Source organism: Phocoena sinus, chromosome X (assembly GCF_008692025.1).
Source record: "Phocoena sinus isolate mPhoSin1 chromosome X, mPhoSin1.pri, whole genome shotgun sequence".
Taxonomy (NCBI): domain Eukaryota; kingdom Metazoa; phylum Chordata; class Mammalia; order Artiodactyla; family Phocoenidae; genus Phocoena; species Phocoena sinus.
The window spans coordinates 16,723,406-16,747,126 of NC_045784.1; the positions used below are offsets into that span (position 1 = coordinate 16,723,406).

A 23,721-nucleotide genomic window follows, 5' to 3' on the forward strand; every position below is an offset into this window, starting at 1 on the left:
AAGGAAGAAACTGACATGGGTATAATACTGATAACTACACTATGCCTCTTACTCAGCTCTCATCAGTTTTTGCATGCCCTGATTTGTGTGTGTGTGTGTAACTCTATGCAATTTGATCCAGCGTATAGATTTGCGTAACCACCATCACAATCAAGATACAGAACTGTTCCATCTCCACAAAGTAACTCCCTCGTGCTACCCTTTTATAGTTCCACCAGTCCTCTCCCCTCCCTGTCACTGTCCCACAGCAACCAGTAATCTGTTCTCCAACTCTGTAATTTTGTCATTTGGAAAATGTAATATAAATGGAATCATATAGTATATAACATTTGAGATTGGCTTTATTCCCAAAGCACAATGCCCTTGTGATTCATCCAAGTTGCTGCCTGTATTCATTCCTCTTTATTGCTGAGCAGTATTCCATTGAATGGATGGACTGGAGTGTGTTTTTTGTTTTTAACATCTTTATTGGAGTATAATTGCTTTATAATGTTGTGTTAGTTTCTGCTGTATAACAATGGAGTGTCACCCACTGAAGGACATTCAAGTTGCTTCCAATTCGGGGCTATTATAAATAAAGCTGCCACGAACATTCCGGTACGGGTTTTTGTGCAGACATAAATTTTTATTTCTCTGGGATGCAGGTCCAAGAATACAACTGCTGGGTCGCGTGGCAAGTGCAAAGTTAGTTTTATAAGAAGCTGCTAGACTATCTTCCAGACTGGGTGAACCCTTTTACATTCCCACCAGCAGCGTCTGAGAGAACCAGTTTCTCTATACCCTTGCCAGCATTTGGCATTACTACTATTTTTTTGTTTCAGCCATTCTAGTGCTCATTCTAATAGATGTTAGAATACATAGTACTATCTCATTGTGATTTTAATTTTCATTTCTCTAATGGCTAATGATGTTGAACATCCTTCCACGTGCTTATTTGCCGTCTGTATATCCTCTTCAGTGAAATGGCTGTTCACATCTTTTAACCATTTTTAATCGGATTTTTTGACTGCTTACTATTGCATTTTGAGAGTCCTTGATTCATTCTGAATACAAGTCCTTTGTCAGACATGTGGTTAGCAAATATTTTCTCTGAGTCTGTAACCTGTCTTCTCATCCTCTTCACAGGGTTTTTCACAGAAGTTTTTAATTTCTTCTGACAGAAGAAATCTGACTGATTTTTTTTTTTCTTTAATGTTCTTCTGGTGTGATGGAGTCTAAGGACTCTTCACCTAGGCCTAGGTCCTAAAGATTTTCTCTTGTGTTTAATTCTCAAACTTTTATAGTTTTATGTTTTACAATTAAATCTATGATCCATTTTGAGATAATTTTTATAAGGTATAAGGTTTAGGTAGAGGTTCATTTTTGCCTCTGGCTGTTCAACTGACCCGGTACCATTAGATGAAAAGACTCTTTGTTTTATTGGATTGCTCTTGTACCTTTGTCAAAGATCAGCTGGACCTATTTGTGTGGGTCTATTTCTGGGTTCTCTCTTCTGTTCCATTGACCTCGGTGTCTATCCCTCCACCAATACCACACTGTCTTAATTACTTTAGCTATTAAAGTAAGTCATAAAATCGAATAGACGCCTTCTACTTTGTTCTTCTTTTTCAAACTTGTTTTACCTATTCTAATTCCTTTGATTTTCCATATAAATTGGAAAATAAGCTAGTCTACAAAAAAACACTTTACTGGGACTTTGACAGGAACTACAGTAAACCTATAGATTTGGGGAGAACGAACATCTTTACCTTGTTGACTTTTCCAATTCACGAACATGGTATCTGCCTATCCATTTATCTCGATCGCCTGTGAATACCTTCATCAACATTCTGTAGCTTCAGCACACACATCATGTCCATGTTTTGTTAGATTTATACCTAAGTATTTCAATTGTTTTAGGATTGATTATAAATGGTATTGTGCTTTTAATTTGTGTTTCCATGTGTTCATTTCTAGGACAGAGAAATAATTTTTGTGTGTGGACCTTGTATCCTGTGATCTTGCTGAATTTACTTATTAGTTCCAGGAGTTATTCTGTAGATTTTTTGGAGTTCCTACACAGAGAATCATGTCATCTGCAAACAGGGACAGTTTTATTCTTCCTTTCCAATTCGTATGCCTTATATTTCTTTTCTCAGCATTGTGCTGACTAGGACCTCCAGTACTGTGCTGAATAAGACTAGTGAGAACAGACATCCTTGCCTTGTTCCTGTTCCTGGGGCGGGGGAAGCATTCAGTCTTTCACCACTTTTAGCATGATGTTAACTGTAGATGCTCTTTATCGAGCTGGGGAAATTCCCCTATATTCCTACTTTGCTGAGAGTTTTTATCATGAATCGGTGTTGAATTTTGTCAAATGATTTTTTTGCATCAATTGATAGGATTATGTGATTATTTTTTCCTCCTGTAGTCTGGTGATATGGTGGATTACATTCATTGATTTTCAAACAATGAAGCAGCCTTCCATACCTAGAATAAACCTCACTTGGTCACAGTACATAATTCTTTTTATATGTTGCTGGATTTGTCTTCCTAGTACTTCGCTGAGGATTTTTGTGTCTATGCTCTTGAGGGATATTGGTTTGTTGGGTTTTCGTACTGTCTGTCTGGTTTTGGTATCAAGTTGTAATGGCCTCATAAAATGAACAAGAAGGCATTCTCTCCTCTTGTATTTTCTGGAAGAGATTATGTAGAATTGGTGCCTGTTCTTTAAATGTTTAGTGGAAATCTCCGAAGAAAGCTTCTAGTCTTGGAGATTTCTTTTTTGGAAGCTTTTAAATTATGAATTCAATTTCTTTAACAGTTATAGGACTACTGAGATTACCTATTTCATCTTGGATGAGTTTTGGTAGTTTGTGATATTCAAGAAATTGGTCCATTTCATCTAAATTGTCAAATGTATGTGTATAGAATTCTTTGTGGTATTCTCTTACTGTCTTTTTAATAGCTGCAGGATCTGTAGTGATAGCCCCTGTTTTATTCTTAATATTGCAATTTATATCTTCTTTTTTATCTTTTTCAGTCATCTTAAAGATTTAACCATTTTACTGATCTTTTTAAAGAACCAGCTTTTTCACTGATTTTCTCTGTTGATTTTCTGCGTTCAGCTTCAACGATTCCTGCTCTTATCTTCATTATTTCCTTTCTTCTGCTTGCTTTGGTGGGGGCAGGGGATCTTTTCTCTTTCTAGCTTCTTGAGGTAGGAACTTAGATTATTGATTTCAGATCTTTCCTCCATGCTGACTTAAATATTTAGTGCTATAAAATTTCCTCTCAGCACTACTTTAGCTGTGTCCCATAAACTTTAATATGCTGTGTTTTCATTTTCATTCACCTTGATGTATTTTTAAAAATTTGCTTTGAGACTTCCCCTTTGACTTATGAATTATTCAGAAGTGTGTTATTTGATTTCCAAGTGTTTGGAGATCTTCCTGTTATCTTTCTGTTGTCGGCTTCTAGTTTGATTACATTATGGTCAGAGAACATACGCTGTATTATTTCCACTCCTTTAAATAAATTGAGGTCAGTTTTATGACCCAGGGTACGGTCTAACTTGGTAAATGTTTCATGAGTACTTGAAAAAGATGTGTTTTAGGCTCTTTTTTGAGTGGAGTGTTCTATAAATATTAATTAGAACTGCTTGGTTGATAATGCTGTTCAGTTCTTCTATATCCTTGCTGATACCTTATTTAGTAGTTCTTTCAAAAGCTGAGAGAGAGATGCTGAAGTTCCCAACTATTATTATTGTGGATGTGTCTTTCAGGTCTATCCGTTTTTGCTTCATGTACTTTGCAGCTCTGTTGTTTGGTTCATACATATTTAGGATTGTTGTGTTTTCTCAGTGTAATGACATTTTCATCATTGTGTAATGTCCCTCTTTGTCTCAGGTAATTTTCTTTGCTCTCTAGTCTACTTTATTTGATATTATATATAGCCATTCCTGCTTTTTTTAAAATTAATTTTTACGTGGTATACCTTTTTCCACCCTTTTACTTTTAATGCACCTATAGCAATATATTTAAAGTGAGTTTCTTGCAAACAGCACATGGTTAAGTCACATTTTTTATCCATTCTGTTATCTCTATCAATTGGTATATTTAGACCATTTACACTTCAAGTAATTATAGATGTTAGGGCTTAGGTGTGCCATTGTATTATTTGTTTTCTCTTTATTTCCTGTTTATCATTCCTCTTTCCCCTTTTTCTTGCCTTCCTGTGAGTTACTTGTACACTTATCTATAGACGTTTTGAGTATATCTCATTGTATAGTTTTTTATTGGTTTTTAGTTTTTTAGCGGTTTGGGTTTTTTTTTCAGTTATTACAATATACATATGGAACTTACCAGAGACTACTGGTATCAATGCTTTCCCATTTCAAGTGAAGCGTAGAAACCTTACTTCCATTTGGGTCTTCGCTGCTGCATGCAGGCTTTCTCTAGCTGTGGCAAGCGGGGGCTACTCTTTGTTGCGGTGCATGGGCTTCTCACCGTGGTGGCTTCTCTTGTTGCGGAGCACAGGCTCTAGGCACGTGGGCTTCAGTAGTTGCAGCAGGCGGGCTCAGTAGTTGTGGTACACGGGCTTAGTTGCTCCGCAGCATGTGGGATCTTCCCAGACCAGGGCTTGAACCCGTGTCCCCTGCATTGGCAGGTGGATTCTTAACCACTGTGTGACCAGGGAAGTCCCTCTCTCCCCACTTTTTAATATTCTTTTAAAAAAATATTTATTTATTTGGCTGCGCCGGGTCTTAATTATTTATTTGGCTGCGCCAGGCCTTAGCTGCGGCAGGCTCCCAGTTGCGCCATCTAGTTCCCTGACCAGGGATCGAACGCGGGCCCTCTGCATTGGGAGCGCAGAGTCTTAACCCCTGGACCACCAGGGAAGTCCCCTCTCCCCACTTTTTAAACATAATTTTCTCATATAGTATCTCTACATATATTGACATCACACCAGATATTATAACTTATGCTTCAACCATTAAACATAATTTTAAAAGCTAATGAGGATAAAAACGGCCTATTAAATGTACTTCTATTTTTACCCGTCCACTGTTTTTGTTTTGTTTTGTTTTGTTTTCTTTCTGGAGTTCCAGGCCTCCTCCTGTTATCATTTACTTTTCTGTTTAGAGAACTTTCTTTAGCCATTATTTAAGGGTGGGTCTGCTGTTGACAAATTTTCTTTGTTTTCCTTCGTCTAAAAATGTTTTTATTTTCTCTTTATTCCTGAAGGATATTTTCACCAGATGTAGAACTCAGAGTGGAACGTTCTTTTTGTTCAGCACTTGAAAATGCTGTGCACTTCCTTCTAGACTCCATGATTTCATATTAGAAATCCACTGTCATTCAAATCATTCTGCTGCTATGGGTAAAACATTGTTTCTCACTCTCTGTTTTTTCTTTGTCTAAAGACAGAGAAGTTTTGAGAAGTTTGATTATTATGTGTCTTGGCATAGATTTCTTTGGGTTTAGCCTGTTTGGGTTTTGCTCAGCTTCTTGATTCTGATGGTTTATCCCTTTTGCCCAATTTGGAGAGTTTTCACCCATAAATTCTTCGAATACTTTTTATTTCTATAGTCTTCTCTTCTCCGTCTGGGACTCCAGTGACACAAATGTTAGAGCTAATGTTATCGTACCAAAGGTCTCTGAGGCTCTGTTCGTTGTTATTTTTCCGACTAGTTTCCGTCTGTTGTCTGGACAACAGACAGACAGGGTGAATTTTATTGATCTGTCTTCAACTTCATTGATTCTTTCCTGTCATCTCTATTATTAAGCTCATCCAGTGAACTTAATATGGTGATTTATTTTTCAGTTCTATAATTTCCATTTTTTTAATACCTCTAATTTTTGCTGAGATTTTCTAATTATTTGTTTGTTTCAATAGTGTTTGTAATTGCTCATTAAAGCATTTTTCTGATGGCTGCTTTTGTCAGACAGTTCCAACATCTGAGTCTTCCCAGTGTTGGTATCTGTTGATTGCCTTCTCATTTAAGTTCCAATTTTCCTGGTTCTTGGTATGACAGGTGATTTTTTTTTTTTTTTTTTACTGTATCCTGGGCATTTGAGCTATTATGTTATAAGACTCTGGATCCTATTTAAATTTAGCAGGCACTGACCCTATTTAGATTAAGCATATAGATCCTGGGCTACTTTTGTGGGCTGCGATGCCATGACAGTTTAGTTTCTAGAGCCCTTGCAAGGCTATTCTGGTCTTCTTCATTTGTGTTACCTAGAGGTCACTCTGAAAACCTGGGTGGCGTTTCACACTGTAGTTTATTTTCTCAAACTTTTTGGCACATTAATTCTGGTCAGATTCATGCATGTGTTGGTCAGGATTTTGCTCAAGATTTCCTACATGGGTTTAATGAATCCCTTTCTCCAGCTCCCTCCTCCGCAACATCTTCCCCGCTATCTAGTGGAGAGGGTGAGGGGGGCCACTTACTACTGCTGAGCCCAGGGCGGAGGGTGAGAGTCCAGACTTCCCATTTGGTCTCCACTGACAATATGCCAGTAAGGAAGGAGCAAACTGCCCCAGATACAGTTTGCTATCTGTATTTTAAGCCACACACAACCAGGCTGGACTCTTATCTAGAGGCTTGGGAGGACAATCCACTTCCAAGCTCACTCAGGTTGTTGGCAGAACCCAATTTTTGAAGCAGGAGGTCTGAGGTCTCCATTTCCTTGCTGGCTGCTAGCCAAGGTTTGCTCTCTGCTCCAATAAAGTTGCCTGTATGCCTTCTCACATGACCACTCCATCTTCAAAGCCACAAGTCCTCCTCACACTTTCAATCTCTCTGACTTCCTCTTCTGCCACGAGGCAGAGAAATTTCTCTTCTTTTAATGGCTCACGTGCTATGATTAAGCCCACCTGGATATCTCTCTTTTGTAAAGTCAACTGCACCATGTAACATAACACAATTACTGGAATGATAGCTCATCACATTCACAGGTTCTGGGGATTCAAGGAGTGGAATCTTGGGGACCATTGCTAGAAATTCTGCCCACCTCACTACCACTGGGTAGAAGGCAGCGTTTAGTCCAGTGTTTAGTAATCCAGAGAATCTGCAATCAGCATGTATCAATTCTAATGGACTCACATAGAGCATTGTTTACATATTGGTATGTTGTTTTTGTATTTGTGGTACACATTTGTTTTTACAATTTCTAGCATGATTATGTTTCCTTATATATTCGTAAACATACTTTAGAAATAACATAATATTTCCAAGTGTAGAACTACAGGTCACAGGCTACCAAGCCATGTGCTTGAGAAAAGATATTAAAGAGGATGACACTGCCCATCAGTCCCATTGTACAAAAGGAGTGCCCAAGCTTCATCAAGCAGCAAGCCACATGAATTTTAAAAAATATTCCAAGGCCCCTACACCAACTCCTGCCCCTACTCCAAACTTCTGACGATGCAGTGTGCCTGGAGCAGGGCCAGACTGGAGACTCACTGGTTTAGGGTCCCCTGTGGGACAGCCACACTATACAAGTTTAAGTGTCCAGTAATGATCACAGCAACATCTTACATGGTTTAGATTTTGACCTGTTAGAAAGCTGGGGGTCGAAACACATGATTCCAAAGTCCCTTTCTAAGCTCAGATTCGATAATCCGGTCATTAAGAAAATAAAACTCCATTATGCATAATCAGCAAGATCAACTCGCTCAGGGGACCGCTCTCCCTGAGTCACAAGACACCCCTCCACACACACACACACACACACACACACACACACACACACACACTTCCTGCATTGCAAGTGACAAAGCCTGAGGAATCAGCCAACTGGTGTGGCTTTTATTGGCAACACACTTGTCTTTAATTACTCCGGACCCTTCCTGGAGTACCATTTTTTTTTTTTTTCGGTACGCAGGCCTCTCACTGCTGTGGCCTCTCCCGTTGCGGAGCACAGGCTCCGGACGCGCAGGCTCAGCGGCCATGGCTCACGGGCCTAGCCGCTCCGCGGCATGTGGGATCTTCCCGGACCGGGGCACGAACCCGTGTCCACTGCATCAGCAGGCGGACTCTCAACCACTGCGCCACCAGGGAAGCCCGAGTACCACTTTTTATAACAGCATCTAACAGGCTCCAGTTGTTAGTTTTAAGATTTTGTTCCCTAAAAGAAAACTATATATTGAAAGTTTAAAGAATAATTCGAGTTGGAATTGGTTGTTTGCAAGGGCCCCATGGATTGGGGAACGAGTAGATAGTCACACAACTGGATTATTTACCACTCTTAGAAAAGACAACCAAGATCCTTCTGAAAAGCATATCCTAAACACTGCAAAATAACAAACCTCCTTACAAATGAGTAAAATGAAATATTTTCCCGAACTGACTTGCTTTCAGAATTCATAGGAAAAACAGCACCAGCCCATAAATCCAGGCAAAGATTGCTCTTTTGAGTTGAAATACCTGATTTCTGAAGAGAATCCTTTAAAATGCAGAAAAGAAGTTCACAACCATGGTTCTGAATATAGAATAGCAACCTGGAAATCTCTACTTGATGCCACTTGTAAAGTAACTTCGTAATTTTTTATTAACTCAAGACTAGCAGGGGCTTCCCTGGTGGCGCAGTAGTTAAGAATCCGCCTGCCAATGCAGGGGACACGGGTTTGAGCCCTGGTCCGGGAAGATCCTACATGCTACGGAGCAACTAAGCCCGTGCGCCACAAGTACTGAGTCTGCACTCTAGAGCCGGCATGCCACAACTGCTGAGCCCATGCTCCACAAGAGAAGCCACCGCAATGAGAAGCCTGTGCACTGCAACGAAGAGTAGCCCCCGCTCGCTGCAACTGGAGTAAGCCCGTGTGCAGTAGTGAAGACCCAACGCAGCCAAAAGTAAAAGTAAATAAAAGTTAAAAAAAAAAAAAAAAGACTAGCAGAGTAACTGAGAGGCTTCTCTCCAAGTGGTACAAATGTGCAAAATGTTGACAGGACACTTGGGGAAGGCAGGATGCAGCGGGTAATAATGGTGAGGGGCTTAACCCCGTCAGGACAATTTGGACACCCAGATAATGCTGCCTGCTTGAGCTCAGGGTCTGGTGCCAGTCTGCTCAAGTTCCAAAGTTCTCTGCTCCTCATAGCTTGTAAGTCTTTTAACCTTAAGATGCCTCAGTTATCTCTTTTAAAAAAATGGGCGTGATAAAAAAAATGGTACCTATGCCATAGAGGGGTGTAAAGGATTTAATGAGCTAAAGCACGTGAAGGGCTTAGGCTCATTCCTGCCTGGCGTTAAATGTTCAACAAATTTTAGTCCTTGTACACAGACAGGCACGAGCAGATTATACATAATGCATACAAAGCCAGGCAGCCAGAATGTTGTCATTATTATTCCATAAAGTAACACAACAATCAGGGCCAAAAGATAACTGCAGGTTCACTTAGCGTGTTCCAACAGAGCTGCCTGATGAATCCAGTCAAAACCCTCACAAGTGGCATTTTAATCAGGACCATATTTGCAGAACAATGTCTAACATGTGCGCCCCAGAGTAAAGTGTGACCAAAGGCCAGGTCACAGGAGCTAACACTGTCCTCCTGTGGAAGAAGTTACATTCGTAATGATACCTTGTTCCTTTTCAGGCGTCTCATTTGTGCTCACAGCCTCTGGTGCCAGCACGTCGCAGCCCGGTAAACGCTCCCTGAGGAGTTCGGCAGACCCCCACCCCCGAGCACATCACCACGAGAGTCGTGCGCAGGACGAGGCTGCGCACGCTATGAAACACGCCTGGAAAGCTCGCGCCACCTTTCCAAGAGACACAAGTACCTTGAAGACAATATCCCATACACTTCACAAAACCAGTGGCCCTTGGGGTGAAAAAGCAAAGTGAAATTGGATCCAAGAGATCTACTTCAGGGTCTCTGAGTATAGAATAGCAACTTGGAAATCTCTCTGTTATGCCACTTGCTGAAGTTAATTTGTGATTCTTTCTGAAATCAAGACAAGCAAAGTAAGCGTGAGCTTTGTCTCAGACTGGTGCAAATAGGCAAAAGCCTCAGCTTCCACCTCATCGATGAAAAATATGACCATTTTCACCAGCCACTTTACACAAATACAAAAAAGGCTCTGGATACGCCAGAGAGAGATCTAAAACACCTAGCAGATGAAAGCTGAGGCAATAGGAAACCGAGCTGAAAACTGTTACACTCAGCAGAAGACCTGCAACTACAAGTAAACACACCTCGGCCTTCGACAATGGGGCCTGTGGCTGCGGCGCGTGCTAGTGCTATGCGCACAGAGCGACTTAAAGATCAACAAGCACATTCTTTTAACCCCTGCTGCAGTTTCCTGCTTTCTACTCAAGAGCCTGGGTCCCGCTGCCCCTCGCCAAAGGTCGCCCCCCAAAGCAGGCAGACCCGTGCATGGCGGCCCAAGCCATGGGTTCAAGGCCTCTGCCTTTTGAAATTCCTTTATCTGTCTGTGGATACATGTCAGGAGAACTCAGGAAAAGGCTGCTAATAAATCCTTTGCTGGACTCATGGCCACTGTTGTCTGCCTCTGAGGTAAGGTTCTGAAAGGGGGACACGGGTCAGTGAATCCAACATGGGGAAAATGAACCCCTGTGAAAGAGCCCACATCTGCCTCTCATTGGTGGCTGTCCTTCTGTTCTAGGTGGTAGTTTCAGGTCTCAGGAGGGCAGCCTTTTTTTTTTAAATGAATGACTTTGAGGATTTCATCCTAGTGACTCCTACTATTATATCCCATATTATGGTCTATTGTGGTCTATGCAGAAAAAAAAACCCAAAACTTGGAAATGAAGCCAAAAATGATCATCGTGTGAACTTTTAACGTCATGCTGACCCATGTTCTAATAAGTGTGCCCCCCGCACCACGAAGGGTCATCTGATTCCCTCTGAAAACATAACCTGACTTAACCAACACTTTATTAGGACATTTTACAACTCTATAAAAGTCCGAGGATAACATGTAGAAAAACAATAAGGTACGCCATAGCCTCTTTTTCTTTTCTGGTAGAGATGATAACCCCAGAGGTTAAGACTTTACTGTCCTCTAAGACATGAACCCATTTTGATCTTCTTTGTCCTTTTTTAAAAAATTTTATTGAAGTATAGTTGAATTTACAATGTTGTTTTCATTTTGATCTTCTTTGAACATTCCTCTTTCCATGGAGTTTTTAATCAGTTCCTCACATCCTCACTGAATCAGTTTTGTTATTATGCTAGTTCTCTCATTAGATGAGTTCAATAAAACTCTGACACATGCTCTCTACTGGCATGTTTTTAACAATCTAAGAATGAGCCTTTGATAGTTCATGGGCCCAACAATCAAATGATCCCTGGGACATTGAGTTCTGTGCTTAAGGACCCCTCAGCGGTCATACTCAAAGGTCAACCATGCAAAGACCAGCACATTCAGGCACAAATGAGGCCCCAGCACAGGTGGGACACCCCTCCTCCACAGAGGCCACATATTTAAACAGAGAAAAACATATATGTTGAAAGTGAGGGAGGGCAGTAATTCCACTCCTACACGTATATACACAAGAGAAATGAGTGCCTGTCTCCATAAAATACCCAAACTGGAAACAACCCAAATGTCCTTCCACAGGAGAGTGGATAAACAAATTACAGTTTATTCATAAGATGGGATACTATACAGCAAGAACAAAGTACCGCTATACACAACAACATTCTGTTGTGCAAAAGTAGCCATATATAAAAGAGTACATATTGTATGATTCCATTTACATGAAACTCCGGTACAGGCAAAACTAACCTATGATGACAGATTACCTATGAGAGGGGGAATGACTGGGAAAAGGCATGATGGAACTTTCTAGAGGGATAGAAATAAAATTGATCTGGATGATGCTTACAGAGGCACGCACTTACATTAAAAAAATTATCAAGCCATACAGTTATGACTTCAACATTTTACTCTATGTAAATCGCACCTGAAAATGAATAAATTTTTTAAAGGAGGAGGGATAAAGAAAAATGTATTCTAAAAGAAGTGGATGAGAGAGAGGTATAGAGAAGAAAGGGAAGAGGGATTTTAAAAGATTCTTCTTCTACATGCACAGTAAATAAATTAAATAATAACTAACTAAATAAAAGAAAAAGAGGAACAAACCCAAAAAGCCATGGGGCCTGGTTAGGTACATTTACGGGTGCCAACAAATTTCAGCCCCAGAGCTGGCAAAGCCCAGGCATCTTCTTAACGATAGGGTGGCCGGACTGCCTGGTATTTTTCCTTTGAGAAATTGAGACAATACAGAGTTGCGGGTGGATACTGAATCCCCAAACTTTAGGGGATCAGGTTCATTTGGGACACTGATTAAGGATCCGATAAATGAATCAAGAAAATGCTTAAGGTAAGCTCTCTGACAGTGGTAACACTGGCATAAAGGTACACAAATAAACAACGGGATGCCACAAGATTACCCAATTCAGTCTGGGGACAAATGATTCTTAAGCCAAATAAGGCATGTGTAAACCCACTTCCAAAACGGTGAACTTATGCCAATATGATTATTATTACCTAAAGGTGTATTTTCAGCTTCTAGAACTCTCTATGGCAGTGTTCTTTATTGTTAAACTCTACGGCCTCCACCTACTGGATTTTCAATAATAAGCCTAAAACATTCCCAGTGGGTGAAGACTTGAAGATTAGACTCAGCCATCCGAAAGAAGAGAAGTTTCTTTTTCTGCCAAGTCTAACAGCCACAAGTGGTACAGCCCCAGCCGGTCCTGCCACATCCTTTCTGGCCCAGGTGGAACAAGCACCTCCCAAGCATGAGACTTCCCCGCCCTGGAGGTGCTCTAGCCGAGGTGAGACAAGCGTTAGGCAAGGGCAGGGGCTTCCAGGCCAGGGGAGAGGGTCCCTTCCTTCACCACAGGGACAGTGGCACACTCGGAAGGTGGCCGGCCACATGCTAAGTGATTTCCACGCACTGTCTCCTCTAATCCTCAGACTAGCCTGATGAAGTAGTCGGGCTCGGGAGGGGGGAGAAACCCAGATGGCACACTCGAGTTAGGTAATCTGAGGTGGGAATAATAAAGAGACTTTTACAAAGTAGGTGAGGTAGAGAGACGCTCCGGGGAGGCGGCTGAGGGCTAGAGACAAGGGAGCCCCAGGCCTGCCGGGATGAGGGGAAAGGAACGTAGAGAAGAAAGGGACTTGATGGGAGCAGCCACCATCTGGCAGAGGGACACAGCCAGACCCAGGCAAGCCTAGAGCGGGGAGCCGGCGGGATAACCCCTGACCTTGCTGGCCTCCCTCCCTCCCGCCATCTCCCACCAGCCTCCCCTTGAGACAAAGCGCATGGGCCACCGTGGGGCAGGATCCACTGCCGTGGCCCACACTGGCCCAGCCCAAGGCCGAGCGAATGGAGCGGGCTGGATAGAGGTCCTGGCGGTGAAGCACATCACCCCGCCCTGGTCACAGTGACGAGCTCCTGTTCCCCGGTGCTCCCGGGGCTCTTCCCGCGCTGCCCTCCCTGCCTTGGCCTCCACAAACGCTTATGGTGCCCCGGCCCTGAGCAAAGGCCAACCTCGAGGTTTCAGAGGCTGTGGATTTGTGGTTTGGAATAAGCCAACAGGACACATTAAAGGCTTCCAAAGCAGGGCCCACCTTCTAAACTGGAGTTGGAGTCCCTTCTCCTTCCCACGGTCCTCCCCTCTCACTCCTTCCTCCTTCATCTTCACTGAAAGCTTTGCCTCTTTTATCCAGAAAAGTCCCCCTTCCAACCCAGAATTTGGCTCAACTTCAAGGATGGTCCTTGCCCCCAAATTGGGGATTTTGTTTGGAAGGGCAAAAGAATTCACCCTCATTTACACATCAGTAGACTCAACCCAAGGGGACCCAGATGTGAGACTTTCCTCCTCTTAAAATGGGAGAGAGAGGGCTGCCAGGTTCAACTGTAGTCCAAGAAAAAATGTCTGTCCTCCCACGACTGTTCACAGAAAGCAAGGTTTATCAGCATGTAACCCACAAAACTCTCCCCAGCTTTCTGCACACCAAGAAGAAAGGACAAGGAAAAAGTTAGCAGGGTCCTCTGAGGCAAGATCCTGAAGAAAGATGAAACTGGCTTTCTATTTGTTCTAGACTGGGGGCGGGGTACCGGTAGAGGGCCCAGGGGGTGAAGCCTGGAGCATATCACTGTTCTTCCTCAACAACCCCCTTCCATAAAACCCTCCCACGTAGCCCACACGGCTCTTTAAGGGGGGCACCTGCTTCTCTGGGCCCAGCGTCCCCTACACCACCTGCCCCCTATGGCCCCAGGTCTCAGGCATGGTCTGGTGCCACCGGAACTACAGCAGGGGCCCCGGGGATTCCTGCACACAGCTCTCCCCACCAAGAACAGGCCCATCTGGCCCAGCGCTGGGCAGGAAGGATACAGTCCAGGGACTTTTTAGACCCACTTGGTATTTCCCTCTGGGATCAGCCTGCAGGTGATTTCCCGCCCCCCCCCTCCCGCCTTTTTTTAACCTAATTCCCACTATTATTTACAACTGTGTGGTATGAAATTTCTTAACATGACTGAGTTACATTTTTTGTAATTAACCCTTCTGCAAAGAGCATAATTTTCAAAGCCTTACTGAAAAAATAGATTTTACTCAATGCTTCATGGCCATAAAGGGGAAAAAGAAAATAATACTGCTCCTATCAAGAAAGCAATATGATACAAAGCTAGAAACATGGCATAATTGGAATTCTGTATTTAGTTTGACTGCTACTTGATTTAAGTGGTTAAAACTGAGTTTCACCTCCATTTTGAATGGCATGGTAAAGGGCAAGAGTCTTTGAAACTATCAAAGCATAAAAAAAGTCCACAAATAAAACAATTTGACAAGCTTGACATTTTTCCAGCATTTTCTAAGTGATACACAGTTTGGAAAGAGAACATTCCGGGCCTTAAGAAACTGATTTCAAAACAAGTATCCCCCGATATGAAGGGCAAAGCTATACGTGCTCCTCTTGACAGCATACAAGAGGTCAAGCTGTCAACTCATCCTCTTAGAGTCCCATGAAATTCCTCCTCAAGTGCCGCCACAGCTTTGGGCAGTAGAACCCACACAGGAGACAGGAAAAGGGTTTCGCTTTGTACTCACTCTTACAAAGTTGTCAGGGAACAAACCTCTCCTGCCATTGATCTGTCCCTCCCACCAGCCTCCATCCTCCTTCCTGATGTTGGTGATGATCTCACCCACGGTGATCGTCAGCTCATCGTCGTGCTGGGCCTGGTAGTCAAACTCCACTATGGCCTCCACTGGAAGGAACAGGGACCAAACAAAAACAAGAACAAAACAAAACAGCACTTTAGATCAGATGTTGGAGAAGTCCAAAGCCCAGCAGCCCTGGAAGGCCAGGAAAGTCATATTCAAGGGGCTTCCCCTCTACCAACGCTTAAAATAACAGGGCCACACACGGTTGCCCGACTTTGGTTAACCTGAGGCCTGTAGCACAGAAACCACAAAGTGCTGGTCTGCGGTCAGGCACAGGCAGAGTGGCCTACAGGTCTCAGGGCCAGCAGGGGCTTCAGAGGGGAAACCACACAATGACAGAAGGCCAACGACACTTGTGCACCACCCCGCCCCCAGACGGAGTCCAGCAACATTTCCCCAAGTGCAGAGGTGGCAGATAACTACAGGTGCAGGTTCGGCTCTCAGATGCCCTCTCCTTCACCAAGACTAGGTGATGCTAACCTCTCTGGGCCTCAGTTGTGCAAAATGTGGGTGATGATCATTCCCACCCTACAGAGATAATGCCCGCCTCTCAGCAACAACTCGTGTGAACACAGCCGATAACAGAGGGCCCCGCCAGCCCAACCAACAACTCAGACCGCTCACAGCTGCGGGCACAACTGCCTTCACAACAGATGGCTTCTTAGGCAGCAATACCATTTTAAACTGTTCTCCCAATCCAGGGTGATTTTGTATACCTGGTAATAGGTGGAGGCAACAGATGAGGCAGACGGGTCTTCTGGTACCGATGCAAATTAGCAGAGCCAACCAATCCAGAGGCTGGTTAGTTTATCTATACGTGGATTAAACAACTCATGTGTCTTTGGGCCTCGCCTCACGCTCACCTCAATCAGTCAATCTCCTGTCCTTTTCCTTTTGTATTTGCAGCTTAATATGAATGAATGGATGGACGGACGGACGGATGGACAAAGGGAGAATGAATAAATACAAGGGTAGTGAAAATTAGGTGTAACCCCAAGCAGCGAATTAGCAACTTAGAAATTACAGTAAAAGAATGGAAGTGGAAAAGTTAAGTGAGCTCTATAAAGAACACATACGCAAAAGTGAACTCAAAATGGATCATACGCCTGAATGTAAGAGCTAAAACTGCAACATTTTTATAAGAAAGCATACGAGAAAATCTTAGTGATCTTGGGTTTGGCAAAGATTTCTCCAATGGGGCTTTGGTGGCGCAGTGGTTAAGAATCTGCCTGCCAATGCAGGCGACACGGGTTTGAGCCCTGGTCTGGGAAGATCCCACATGCCACGGAGCAACTAAGCCCGTGTGCCACAACTACTAGGTCTGCACTCTAGAGCTCGCATACCACAACTACTGAGCCCACGTGCTGCAACTACTGAAGCCTGCGTGCCTAGAGCCCGCGCTCCGCAACAAGAGAAGCCACCGCAATGAGAAGCCCACGCACCGCAATGAAGAGTAGCCCCGGCTCACCGCAACCAGAGAAAGCCCGCATGCGGCAACGAAGACCCAACGCAGCCAAACATAAAAAATAAATAAATGTATATATAAAAAAAGATTTCTCCAACAGGAGACAAAGAAAGCACAAATGACTTTTACAAATTCAATATATTGGGGTAGGTTTTCCAGGAAGAAGGTTGGTAGGTGAGAGGCTCCTTGTCAAATGCACTTTGCATATCCATTAGGGATACACTCTCAAAGTGTTTCCAGATCAAACGACCCCGTCCACCCAGACTGGTGTGCTCACCTTGTCCACTTATAATGTCAGCTAACCCAGACAGTTCATAAGCAACTCAAAGCAGAATTTGCTTTCCGAGATTAGTTTTGCATTCCAAAATTAGCTGGCTGACTCTGCTGTCAGAAATCTGCCCAGGCTGAAGTTGAGTTGTGAACCATTTTCATCACTTATCAACAGAAAGGAGAAGCATAAGAGCATAAACAAGGCAACCTTTTCAGATTTCTCCTGGTTCCTGACAAGTACAAAGGCAGAAACACTCCAATTTTCTTGTATCATATTCTCACCCCAGCAGGTAAAATGAGTCATCAGAACAATCAGAACCAGGTCGATTAAAAAGCAGCTTTCTTCAAATTACCTAGACATGGATCTATTGAAGCTTTGCTATCGGAATGGAGATTACAGCAACCACTGTTTATGTGCCAGACACTTTTCCTGCATTATCTCACTTAATCCTCACAGTATTATGATGCCCATCTTCCCAATTAAAGAACCTGAAGCTTAGCAAAGCAGTTAAGCTTATTTTCTGAGCCAGTGCCCTCCAAACTGGGATGCACTCACTTCAGGAATTAGTGAACAACAAAAAAAGAAAACATCTATTCATTTTGTTTTCATTTTAAAAAGAGAAAAATTCAACTTCTCTAACGCTCCAGTTGCAGAATGACACCAGCTCCTTCATCCAGCCTCTAGGTCAGGCAGTCAGGGGTGCTCGGAGGGCATGGAGCGGCCTGAGGGACAGCTGTGCCCCTAGACAAGGGCGGCTGCCAGGGCCAGCTTTCAGCTCCATGGGGCACCCTGCAATTCTGGGAGGCCTCTTGGTAGAGCCTCTTTATGACTATTACCCCCTTTAACTAAAATCACCCTCACTAAATGGATGAGAGACTTGAGAAGATTTGGGTAAAGAAAGTAGGGGTTGTAGATAATACTCAACACACGCCCAAGTCAACAAGAAAATGGTGGAGCTGCCACTTCAGCCCCTGGGTGGGAACTCTTTGTCAGCCATGTTGGGGGGTGAACACGAGGACAAGCCAATCAGCACAAAACACTCTGAGTTATCAAGATAATTTGTAATATGGGTTTTCTCCCACCCTTGATATAGGTTTAAGTTATCTAATTATAATATGGAACTATTGGGTTTAGCAAGATATTCAAAACTATGTACCTGAGCCATGAAGACAAATGTCCATTTTTCACCAATGTCTAAAACCACATAATAGTCAATCTTATGTTTTCCATAAGTTCATTAAACCTAACAATAAATATTTAGAAGCTTCTTTTGGGTTTTCTTAATCAACTAGTACAGCAATATATTACATGATCTATAAATAAATATATGTATGGAGATAGTCATTTTTTTAAATAACAGGTATTATTTTTTTTTAACAAGAAAAGGCTTGGAATACTGACCTAGGCTCCCCAAGGCTGCTCCTATCTTAGTACTTAGAGATGAAAGCTCATAGCTTTTCTGATGGGGACAGAAAATCGCCCTAAGTGCAGTTGGGGGGAAGCAGCACATGGGGCCTGCCTGAAGGAGCCGGGGGAGGAATCTGGTCAAGGGTCCATCTCGACGCTGAACTTAAACCCTGTGTACTTTGGGGAACTCAGAACCCCATCCACTTCCAGCACACAACCTTGCTTCTCCTTTCCTCAACAGCAAGTCTCATTTTCTGCATTCTACACGTGGGCTCTATCAAGGTAAAGCTGGACGAGGGCAAAGGAATCTGCTTCAAGAAGACAGGTCCTAAGAAATAAACAGCTGCTGCCTGTTGTTGAAAACTGGAGAGAAGCACATCCTGGGTTTGCTTCCGTCTCCCTCTTATGAGGAGTCCAAGAACACAGCTTAACTGATGGCTGCTAGAAGTAAGGCTGGGGATTAGGGACTGGGGACTCAGGGATATATAAAGCATAACTGCATAGTTTTCGAGTCTTCCCAATATACTATTGAGCTGGTCTTTCCTGATCTACCCTTCCTTTAAACTCCTGGACACTTCATCCCATGCACGCAGCCTAGCTCCTTCCTGGCTCATCCAGCCCCCAAGCCTCCCTGGGCCCTGGTATCGAGACAATTCCACACTGTGGTGGCTGCATGTGTGTCTCGGCCTCCCAGCGACCCTCTAAATGGCTTCTGGGTACAGATCTCCCTTAGTTCTGTCATGGCCCCTACGAGCATCCCTGACATACAGTAGGTACTCAACAAAGCCTTGAGAAGCTGACGGTTCAGCTTGCATTTGCATTTTATAATGGCAGATAGTTCTCTGCCCAACAAAGATGCTACTAAAATGCCAAGTGTCAATCACATTTTTGCAAATTGAGTCAGATCTTCAGTGCACTAAGGGAGCTTGCTATTTAAAGGATCCTGCAGTTAATTCTTTTGTAACATGAATAATCACTTCCTGCTTTACCTTTCCTGTCAAGAAGAATTTTTACATATCAGGTTTCTCTAAGAGAAGGAAACCTATGTATGGCTTTATTAAGAACTCACAAAACATGAGACTATGTCTCTCCTACCCCTTCTAAGGGCTCTTCCTGTGTCCCTTGTGAGCCTTTGAAAGGTTTAGAACTTTGCTGTCCACTAAAGTGTCACCTGCCACACGTGGCTGTTGAATACTTGAAGTCTGGCTCGTCCAAATTGAGACATACTGTAAAATACACAGCAAGTTGCAAAGACTTATGAGGGAAAAAAAAGAATGTAAAATATCTCATTAATTTTTAGATTGATTGTATGTTGAAATGATCCTATTTTAGATATGCTGGGTGAAATTCTTCAATTTCATTTCAAGCATTATTCAAATTAATTTCACTTGTTTCTTCTCCCTTTCTGAATGTGGCTACTAAAACATTTAAAATCACTTCTGCGGCCCGTATTATGTTTCTATTTTACAGAGATGCTTGAGGATAATACTTGGCAGACAGGAGCTCTAGACCTCACATGGCACCAACACAGTCGAAATATTCACAAGGGCCCATGAGAAAGTGTGTAGCCCCAAAACCCATCTCCTTGCCTTCAGGAAGCTGCAGGTAGCTGCAGCAAGGATAAAACCCGACCTACAATTTTTTTTAACAGTACCCTTTGGGAAACTACCTCTGGGCATGAGCACAAAATTAAAACATTAAGCTAAATAAAATATAACAGAGGTGTAATTAGGCCAACAGTAAACAAAATCCCATATTTAAAGACACCATAAATTACAAAACTTAAGGAAGTCTCCCTGTCAGAAAATACCACCCTCCAGCTGCCTGCCTCCCCAAGTCGGCTCCAGCTACCATGGCCGCAAAAGCCAAAGCTACAGTTAACCCGAGGGCACAGAGAGATAGAGGCAGAGCCAGAGGAGATAAGAGATCTGCCTCGAAATGCAAAATGCTTCAACCTCCCCATCTCCGCCTTCAAACCTGCTGGGATGTCTCCTCCCCCCAAAGATGAAATGGGTGGTTTTAACCGTGGTTGGCTAAGCCAGCTGCCAAGCAGCTTGTCACGGGGGCAAACTTCTCACAGTGGCGGTGGCGTTTCAGAGGCCCCGCTCTGTGACCGGCCCCTCCCCACCTCTGTGCACTGAACTTGATCTCTCCCCGGGAGCTCACCACAATGCGTGAGCGTTCACTGCGGCTCATTCCAATCAGACTATGAGCTCTTGCTGGGAAAAGCCCTTCTCTTTTTCAGGATTCCACCTCCCTTGGCCAGCATCAAGTGTTTCTCCAGCCCTCTGATTGAAGAGAGCAGATACAATCAAGAAGTAATTTTTCTTTTTTTCTTTCAGGGTAGATTTTTTTTTTAATTGGAGTATAGTTGCTTTACAGTGTGGTGTTGTTTTCTGCTGTACAGCAAAAAGTGAATCAGCTATACGGATACATGTAATTTTTCACCAAGAAAGATTTCACCAAAAAAGATCACAGCTGCTGGTCATTAGAGACAGAAAGCACATGAGTTATCATCTTGTCAAACCCTTTTCTTAACTATACAGATGAGGAACTGAGGCCTGGAAGGTTCCATGACTGAGGCTCACAGAGCTAAATAATGGCAGCATCAAGACTAGGACTCAGCTCTCCCATCTTACAGTCCAGGTGAGAGAAGGGAAAATCTAAAGCAAAAAGGAAGGAAAACTGACACCATGAGGTCCAGACTTCCACACCGTTGGCCTTTTTTCCTTCTTTCTTTCACCCATAGCATAGTTTGCAGGATACCCGGAAAAAATTACACCGGTCAGGAACCTATGTTCAAATCTACAGAAACAGAAAACAGATGAGTGGTTGCCTAGGGCTGGAGTGGGAACGGGGCCTGACTGCAAATGGCTACGAGATGTCTTTGGGGGCGACGGAAACGTTCTAAACTTAAATTCTGGTGAGAGTTTCACAATGCTATAAATTTATTAAAATCATTGAACTGTACACTTAAAACAGGCAGAATTTTATACCTCAATATAGCTTTTAAAAATACAGAGTTTGTGTAATGCATATTTTGGAATTTATGATTGTAAAGATTCACGCATCGAGGTGGCTGCCTGTGTCTGTGTCCCTGGGAGAAACCGTTCCCCACTCGGGGAGGGGAAGCCGTTTGGGGGACTTTCCCCTCCCTGATGAGATACAGTCTGATGGGACTGTCCATCAACATGCCCCGCCCTCTACCAGCGCAGGACTCAACTATGTCGCACAGCAGCAGCTGTGACAAAGACTGGAACCGGCTGCAGCAAATCCCCCAGCAGGGCCCCCAGATGAGGCAGTGATCCCCGGGGCTGCCTGGGTGCCATCTTTCCCAGACCTGATCCTCCAGCTTTTCCTTCCACCCTGTAAACCAGCCCGTAGCCTTCCAGTAAATCCGCTTCCCTATTTTAGTTAAAGGGGAGTTGGTTTCTGTTGCTTACGGCCAGAGAACCCTAATGGATACACTCAAGCATCAACTTTTTTTTTTTTAATTTTTTTGGCCTTGCTGGCAGCATGTGGGATCTTAGTTCCCCGACCAGGGATCGAACCCATTCCCCCCCGCAGTGGAAGCACGGCATCTTAACCACTGGACCACCAGGTTAGTCCAAGCATCGACTTTTTAAAAAACCAGACTCTTCCCAACACGAGTCTGCACGAAGCCCAGTTCTCACCACCTCATGCTTTCTCGGTAGTGTCAGGGCTAAGGGTTTGGGGACCTGAACTTCCCGGGTGAGGACCACAGGCGCTGCGGGGCTTTCAAGTCCAACAAAGCTGACCTTGACACCAGCCATGTTTTCCTTTCGTGTCTTCACAAACACACCACTAAGGGGCACCAGGCCAACAAGGGGTCATTCCTAAGGCCTGAAACTTAAAAACTGAGTGTTAGCTCCCCCGAGGAAGACAGGCTCAGAACGCAGAGCTCAGTGAACAAAGAGCCACTGGGCCTGAACTCTCTCCCTGGGTAGGAGGCAGCAAACCGTTGTCTATAGCGGGCCAGAAGCAGCTCCCAGAACTGGGCATCAGCAGGGAAGTGGGAAAGAGAGAAATCAAGACGAGAAAGGAGAAACCCAGCTGTGAGAGACAAACGAAGGCCCACCACCGGCTGCCACAGCCAGCACTAAGGCCACTCCCGTCACACTGCTTTCTAGAACAGCCCAAGGAACCCGGGCCTCCCAGCCCGTCTCCCCGCCTCTTGTCATCTCTAAGTGTCTTTACAGAGGATGTGAGGTGGAAGAGAAAGAGCACAGGCTTTGGAGCCTGGGAGGCCCGGGAGCGAATTCCAGCTGAGACATTCACTAGCTGTGTGACGTGAACCCGGATACCTTGCTTGAGTTCACTTCCTTTGTGCTTAAAACTGGGAGATGATCTATCCACTGGGTAACTGCAAGGAGAAGGGACGATGCCTGTAACCTCCTGTACACAGAAGCTGCTCCACGAACGACAGCCACTAGTCCCACCGGCCCTTATCACGCTGTGCTGTGACGGTTTCCCTGTGCCCGTCCTCCCTGTCTGCCCCCTGGAATGGGAGCCCTTAAAGGGCATATCTGAGTGTCCCCATCCCTCGCCTGGCACAAAGTAGGTGCTCGGTAAATGTTGGTGACTGAGTACATGTCCGGAGAAAGTGTGACCCCCCAAAACAGAGCTTATCACTCAGCACAATGAAATGCAGTTGCCACTGGGAGCCTAGATGTTTGGCCGGAAGGCTAGACAAGGTCCAAGATCGGGATGACCAGACAGCCACAGAACAAGTATGGTGCACTGGGCCAAGCCTATCGAGTGCTACTGGGATCAGCCTCAACTCCATCCCCACCTCTGCCATGATCGGACCACTGCCCCTGACAGCAGAAGGGCACTGGATGAAAGCTGAGAACGGGATGCAGGGCCAGGGCTGGGCCGGGCTGCCCCGCTCCCTCAATGGGGAAGCGTTTCACAAAGCCGGGGGTTAAGTCCCTCACAGCCTGCGCTAGGAAGCCTACACTCACCAGGGCCTCACCCAAGGAGCTAAGAACAATGAGTTATTAAACACTTCCCGACTAAAATTAACCCTTGCACACCTCATGCACAGCTCTCTTAAGAGCATGCATTACACAGACTGGATGAGGATATTAGCCAGAAAAAGACTCTTCAAATGAAAAAGGAAACAGAGAAAGCGTGCAGACGGTCGTGCAGGTTAAAAAACAAAAGTGAAGGTCTTCCCTGGTGGCGCAGCGGTTGAGAGTCCGCCTGCCGATGCAGGGGACACGGGTTCGTGCCCCAGTCCGGGAAGATCCCACATGCCGCAGAGCGGCTGGGCCCGTGAGCCATGGCTGCTGAGCCTGCGCGTCCGGAGCCTGTGCTCCGCAACGGGAGAGGCCACAACAGTGAGAAGCCCGCATACCGCAAAAATAA

General features: G+C 44.3%; 1 protein-coding gene across 6 annotated transcripts in view; it reads right to left on the bottom strand.

The window, feature by feature from the left end:
- The window catches only part of SH3KBP1 (SH3 domain containing kinase binding protein 1), a 346,613-nt gene that overhangs the window by 284,732 nt on the left and 38,160 nt on the right, over positions 1-23,721 (bottom strand). For 4 of the 6 annotated variants that reach the window (XM_032618709.1, XM_032618713.1, XM_032618708.1 and 1 more), the window contains one exon: positions 15,074-15,231. The exons of 1 other annotated variant lie outside the window; for it this stretch is intronic. In XM_032618709.1, the coding sequence (XP_032474600.1) occupies positions 15,074-15,231 (158 nt within the window). Of the gene's footprint in view, positions 1-15,073; positions 15,232-23,721 lie in introns of those variants that run through there. One more of the 6 variants, XM_032618712.1, reaches the window with a different exon arrangement.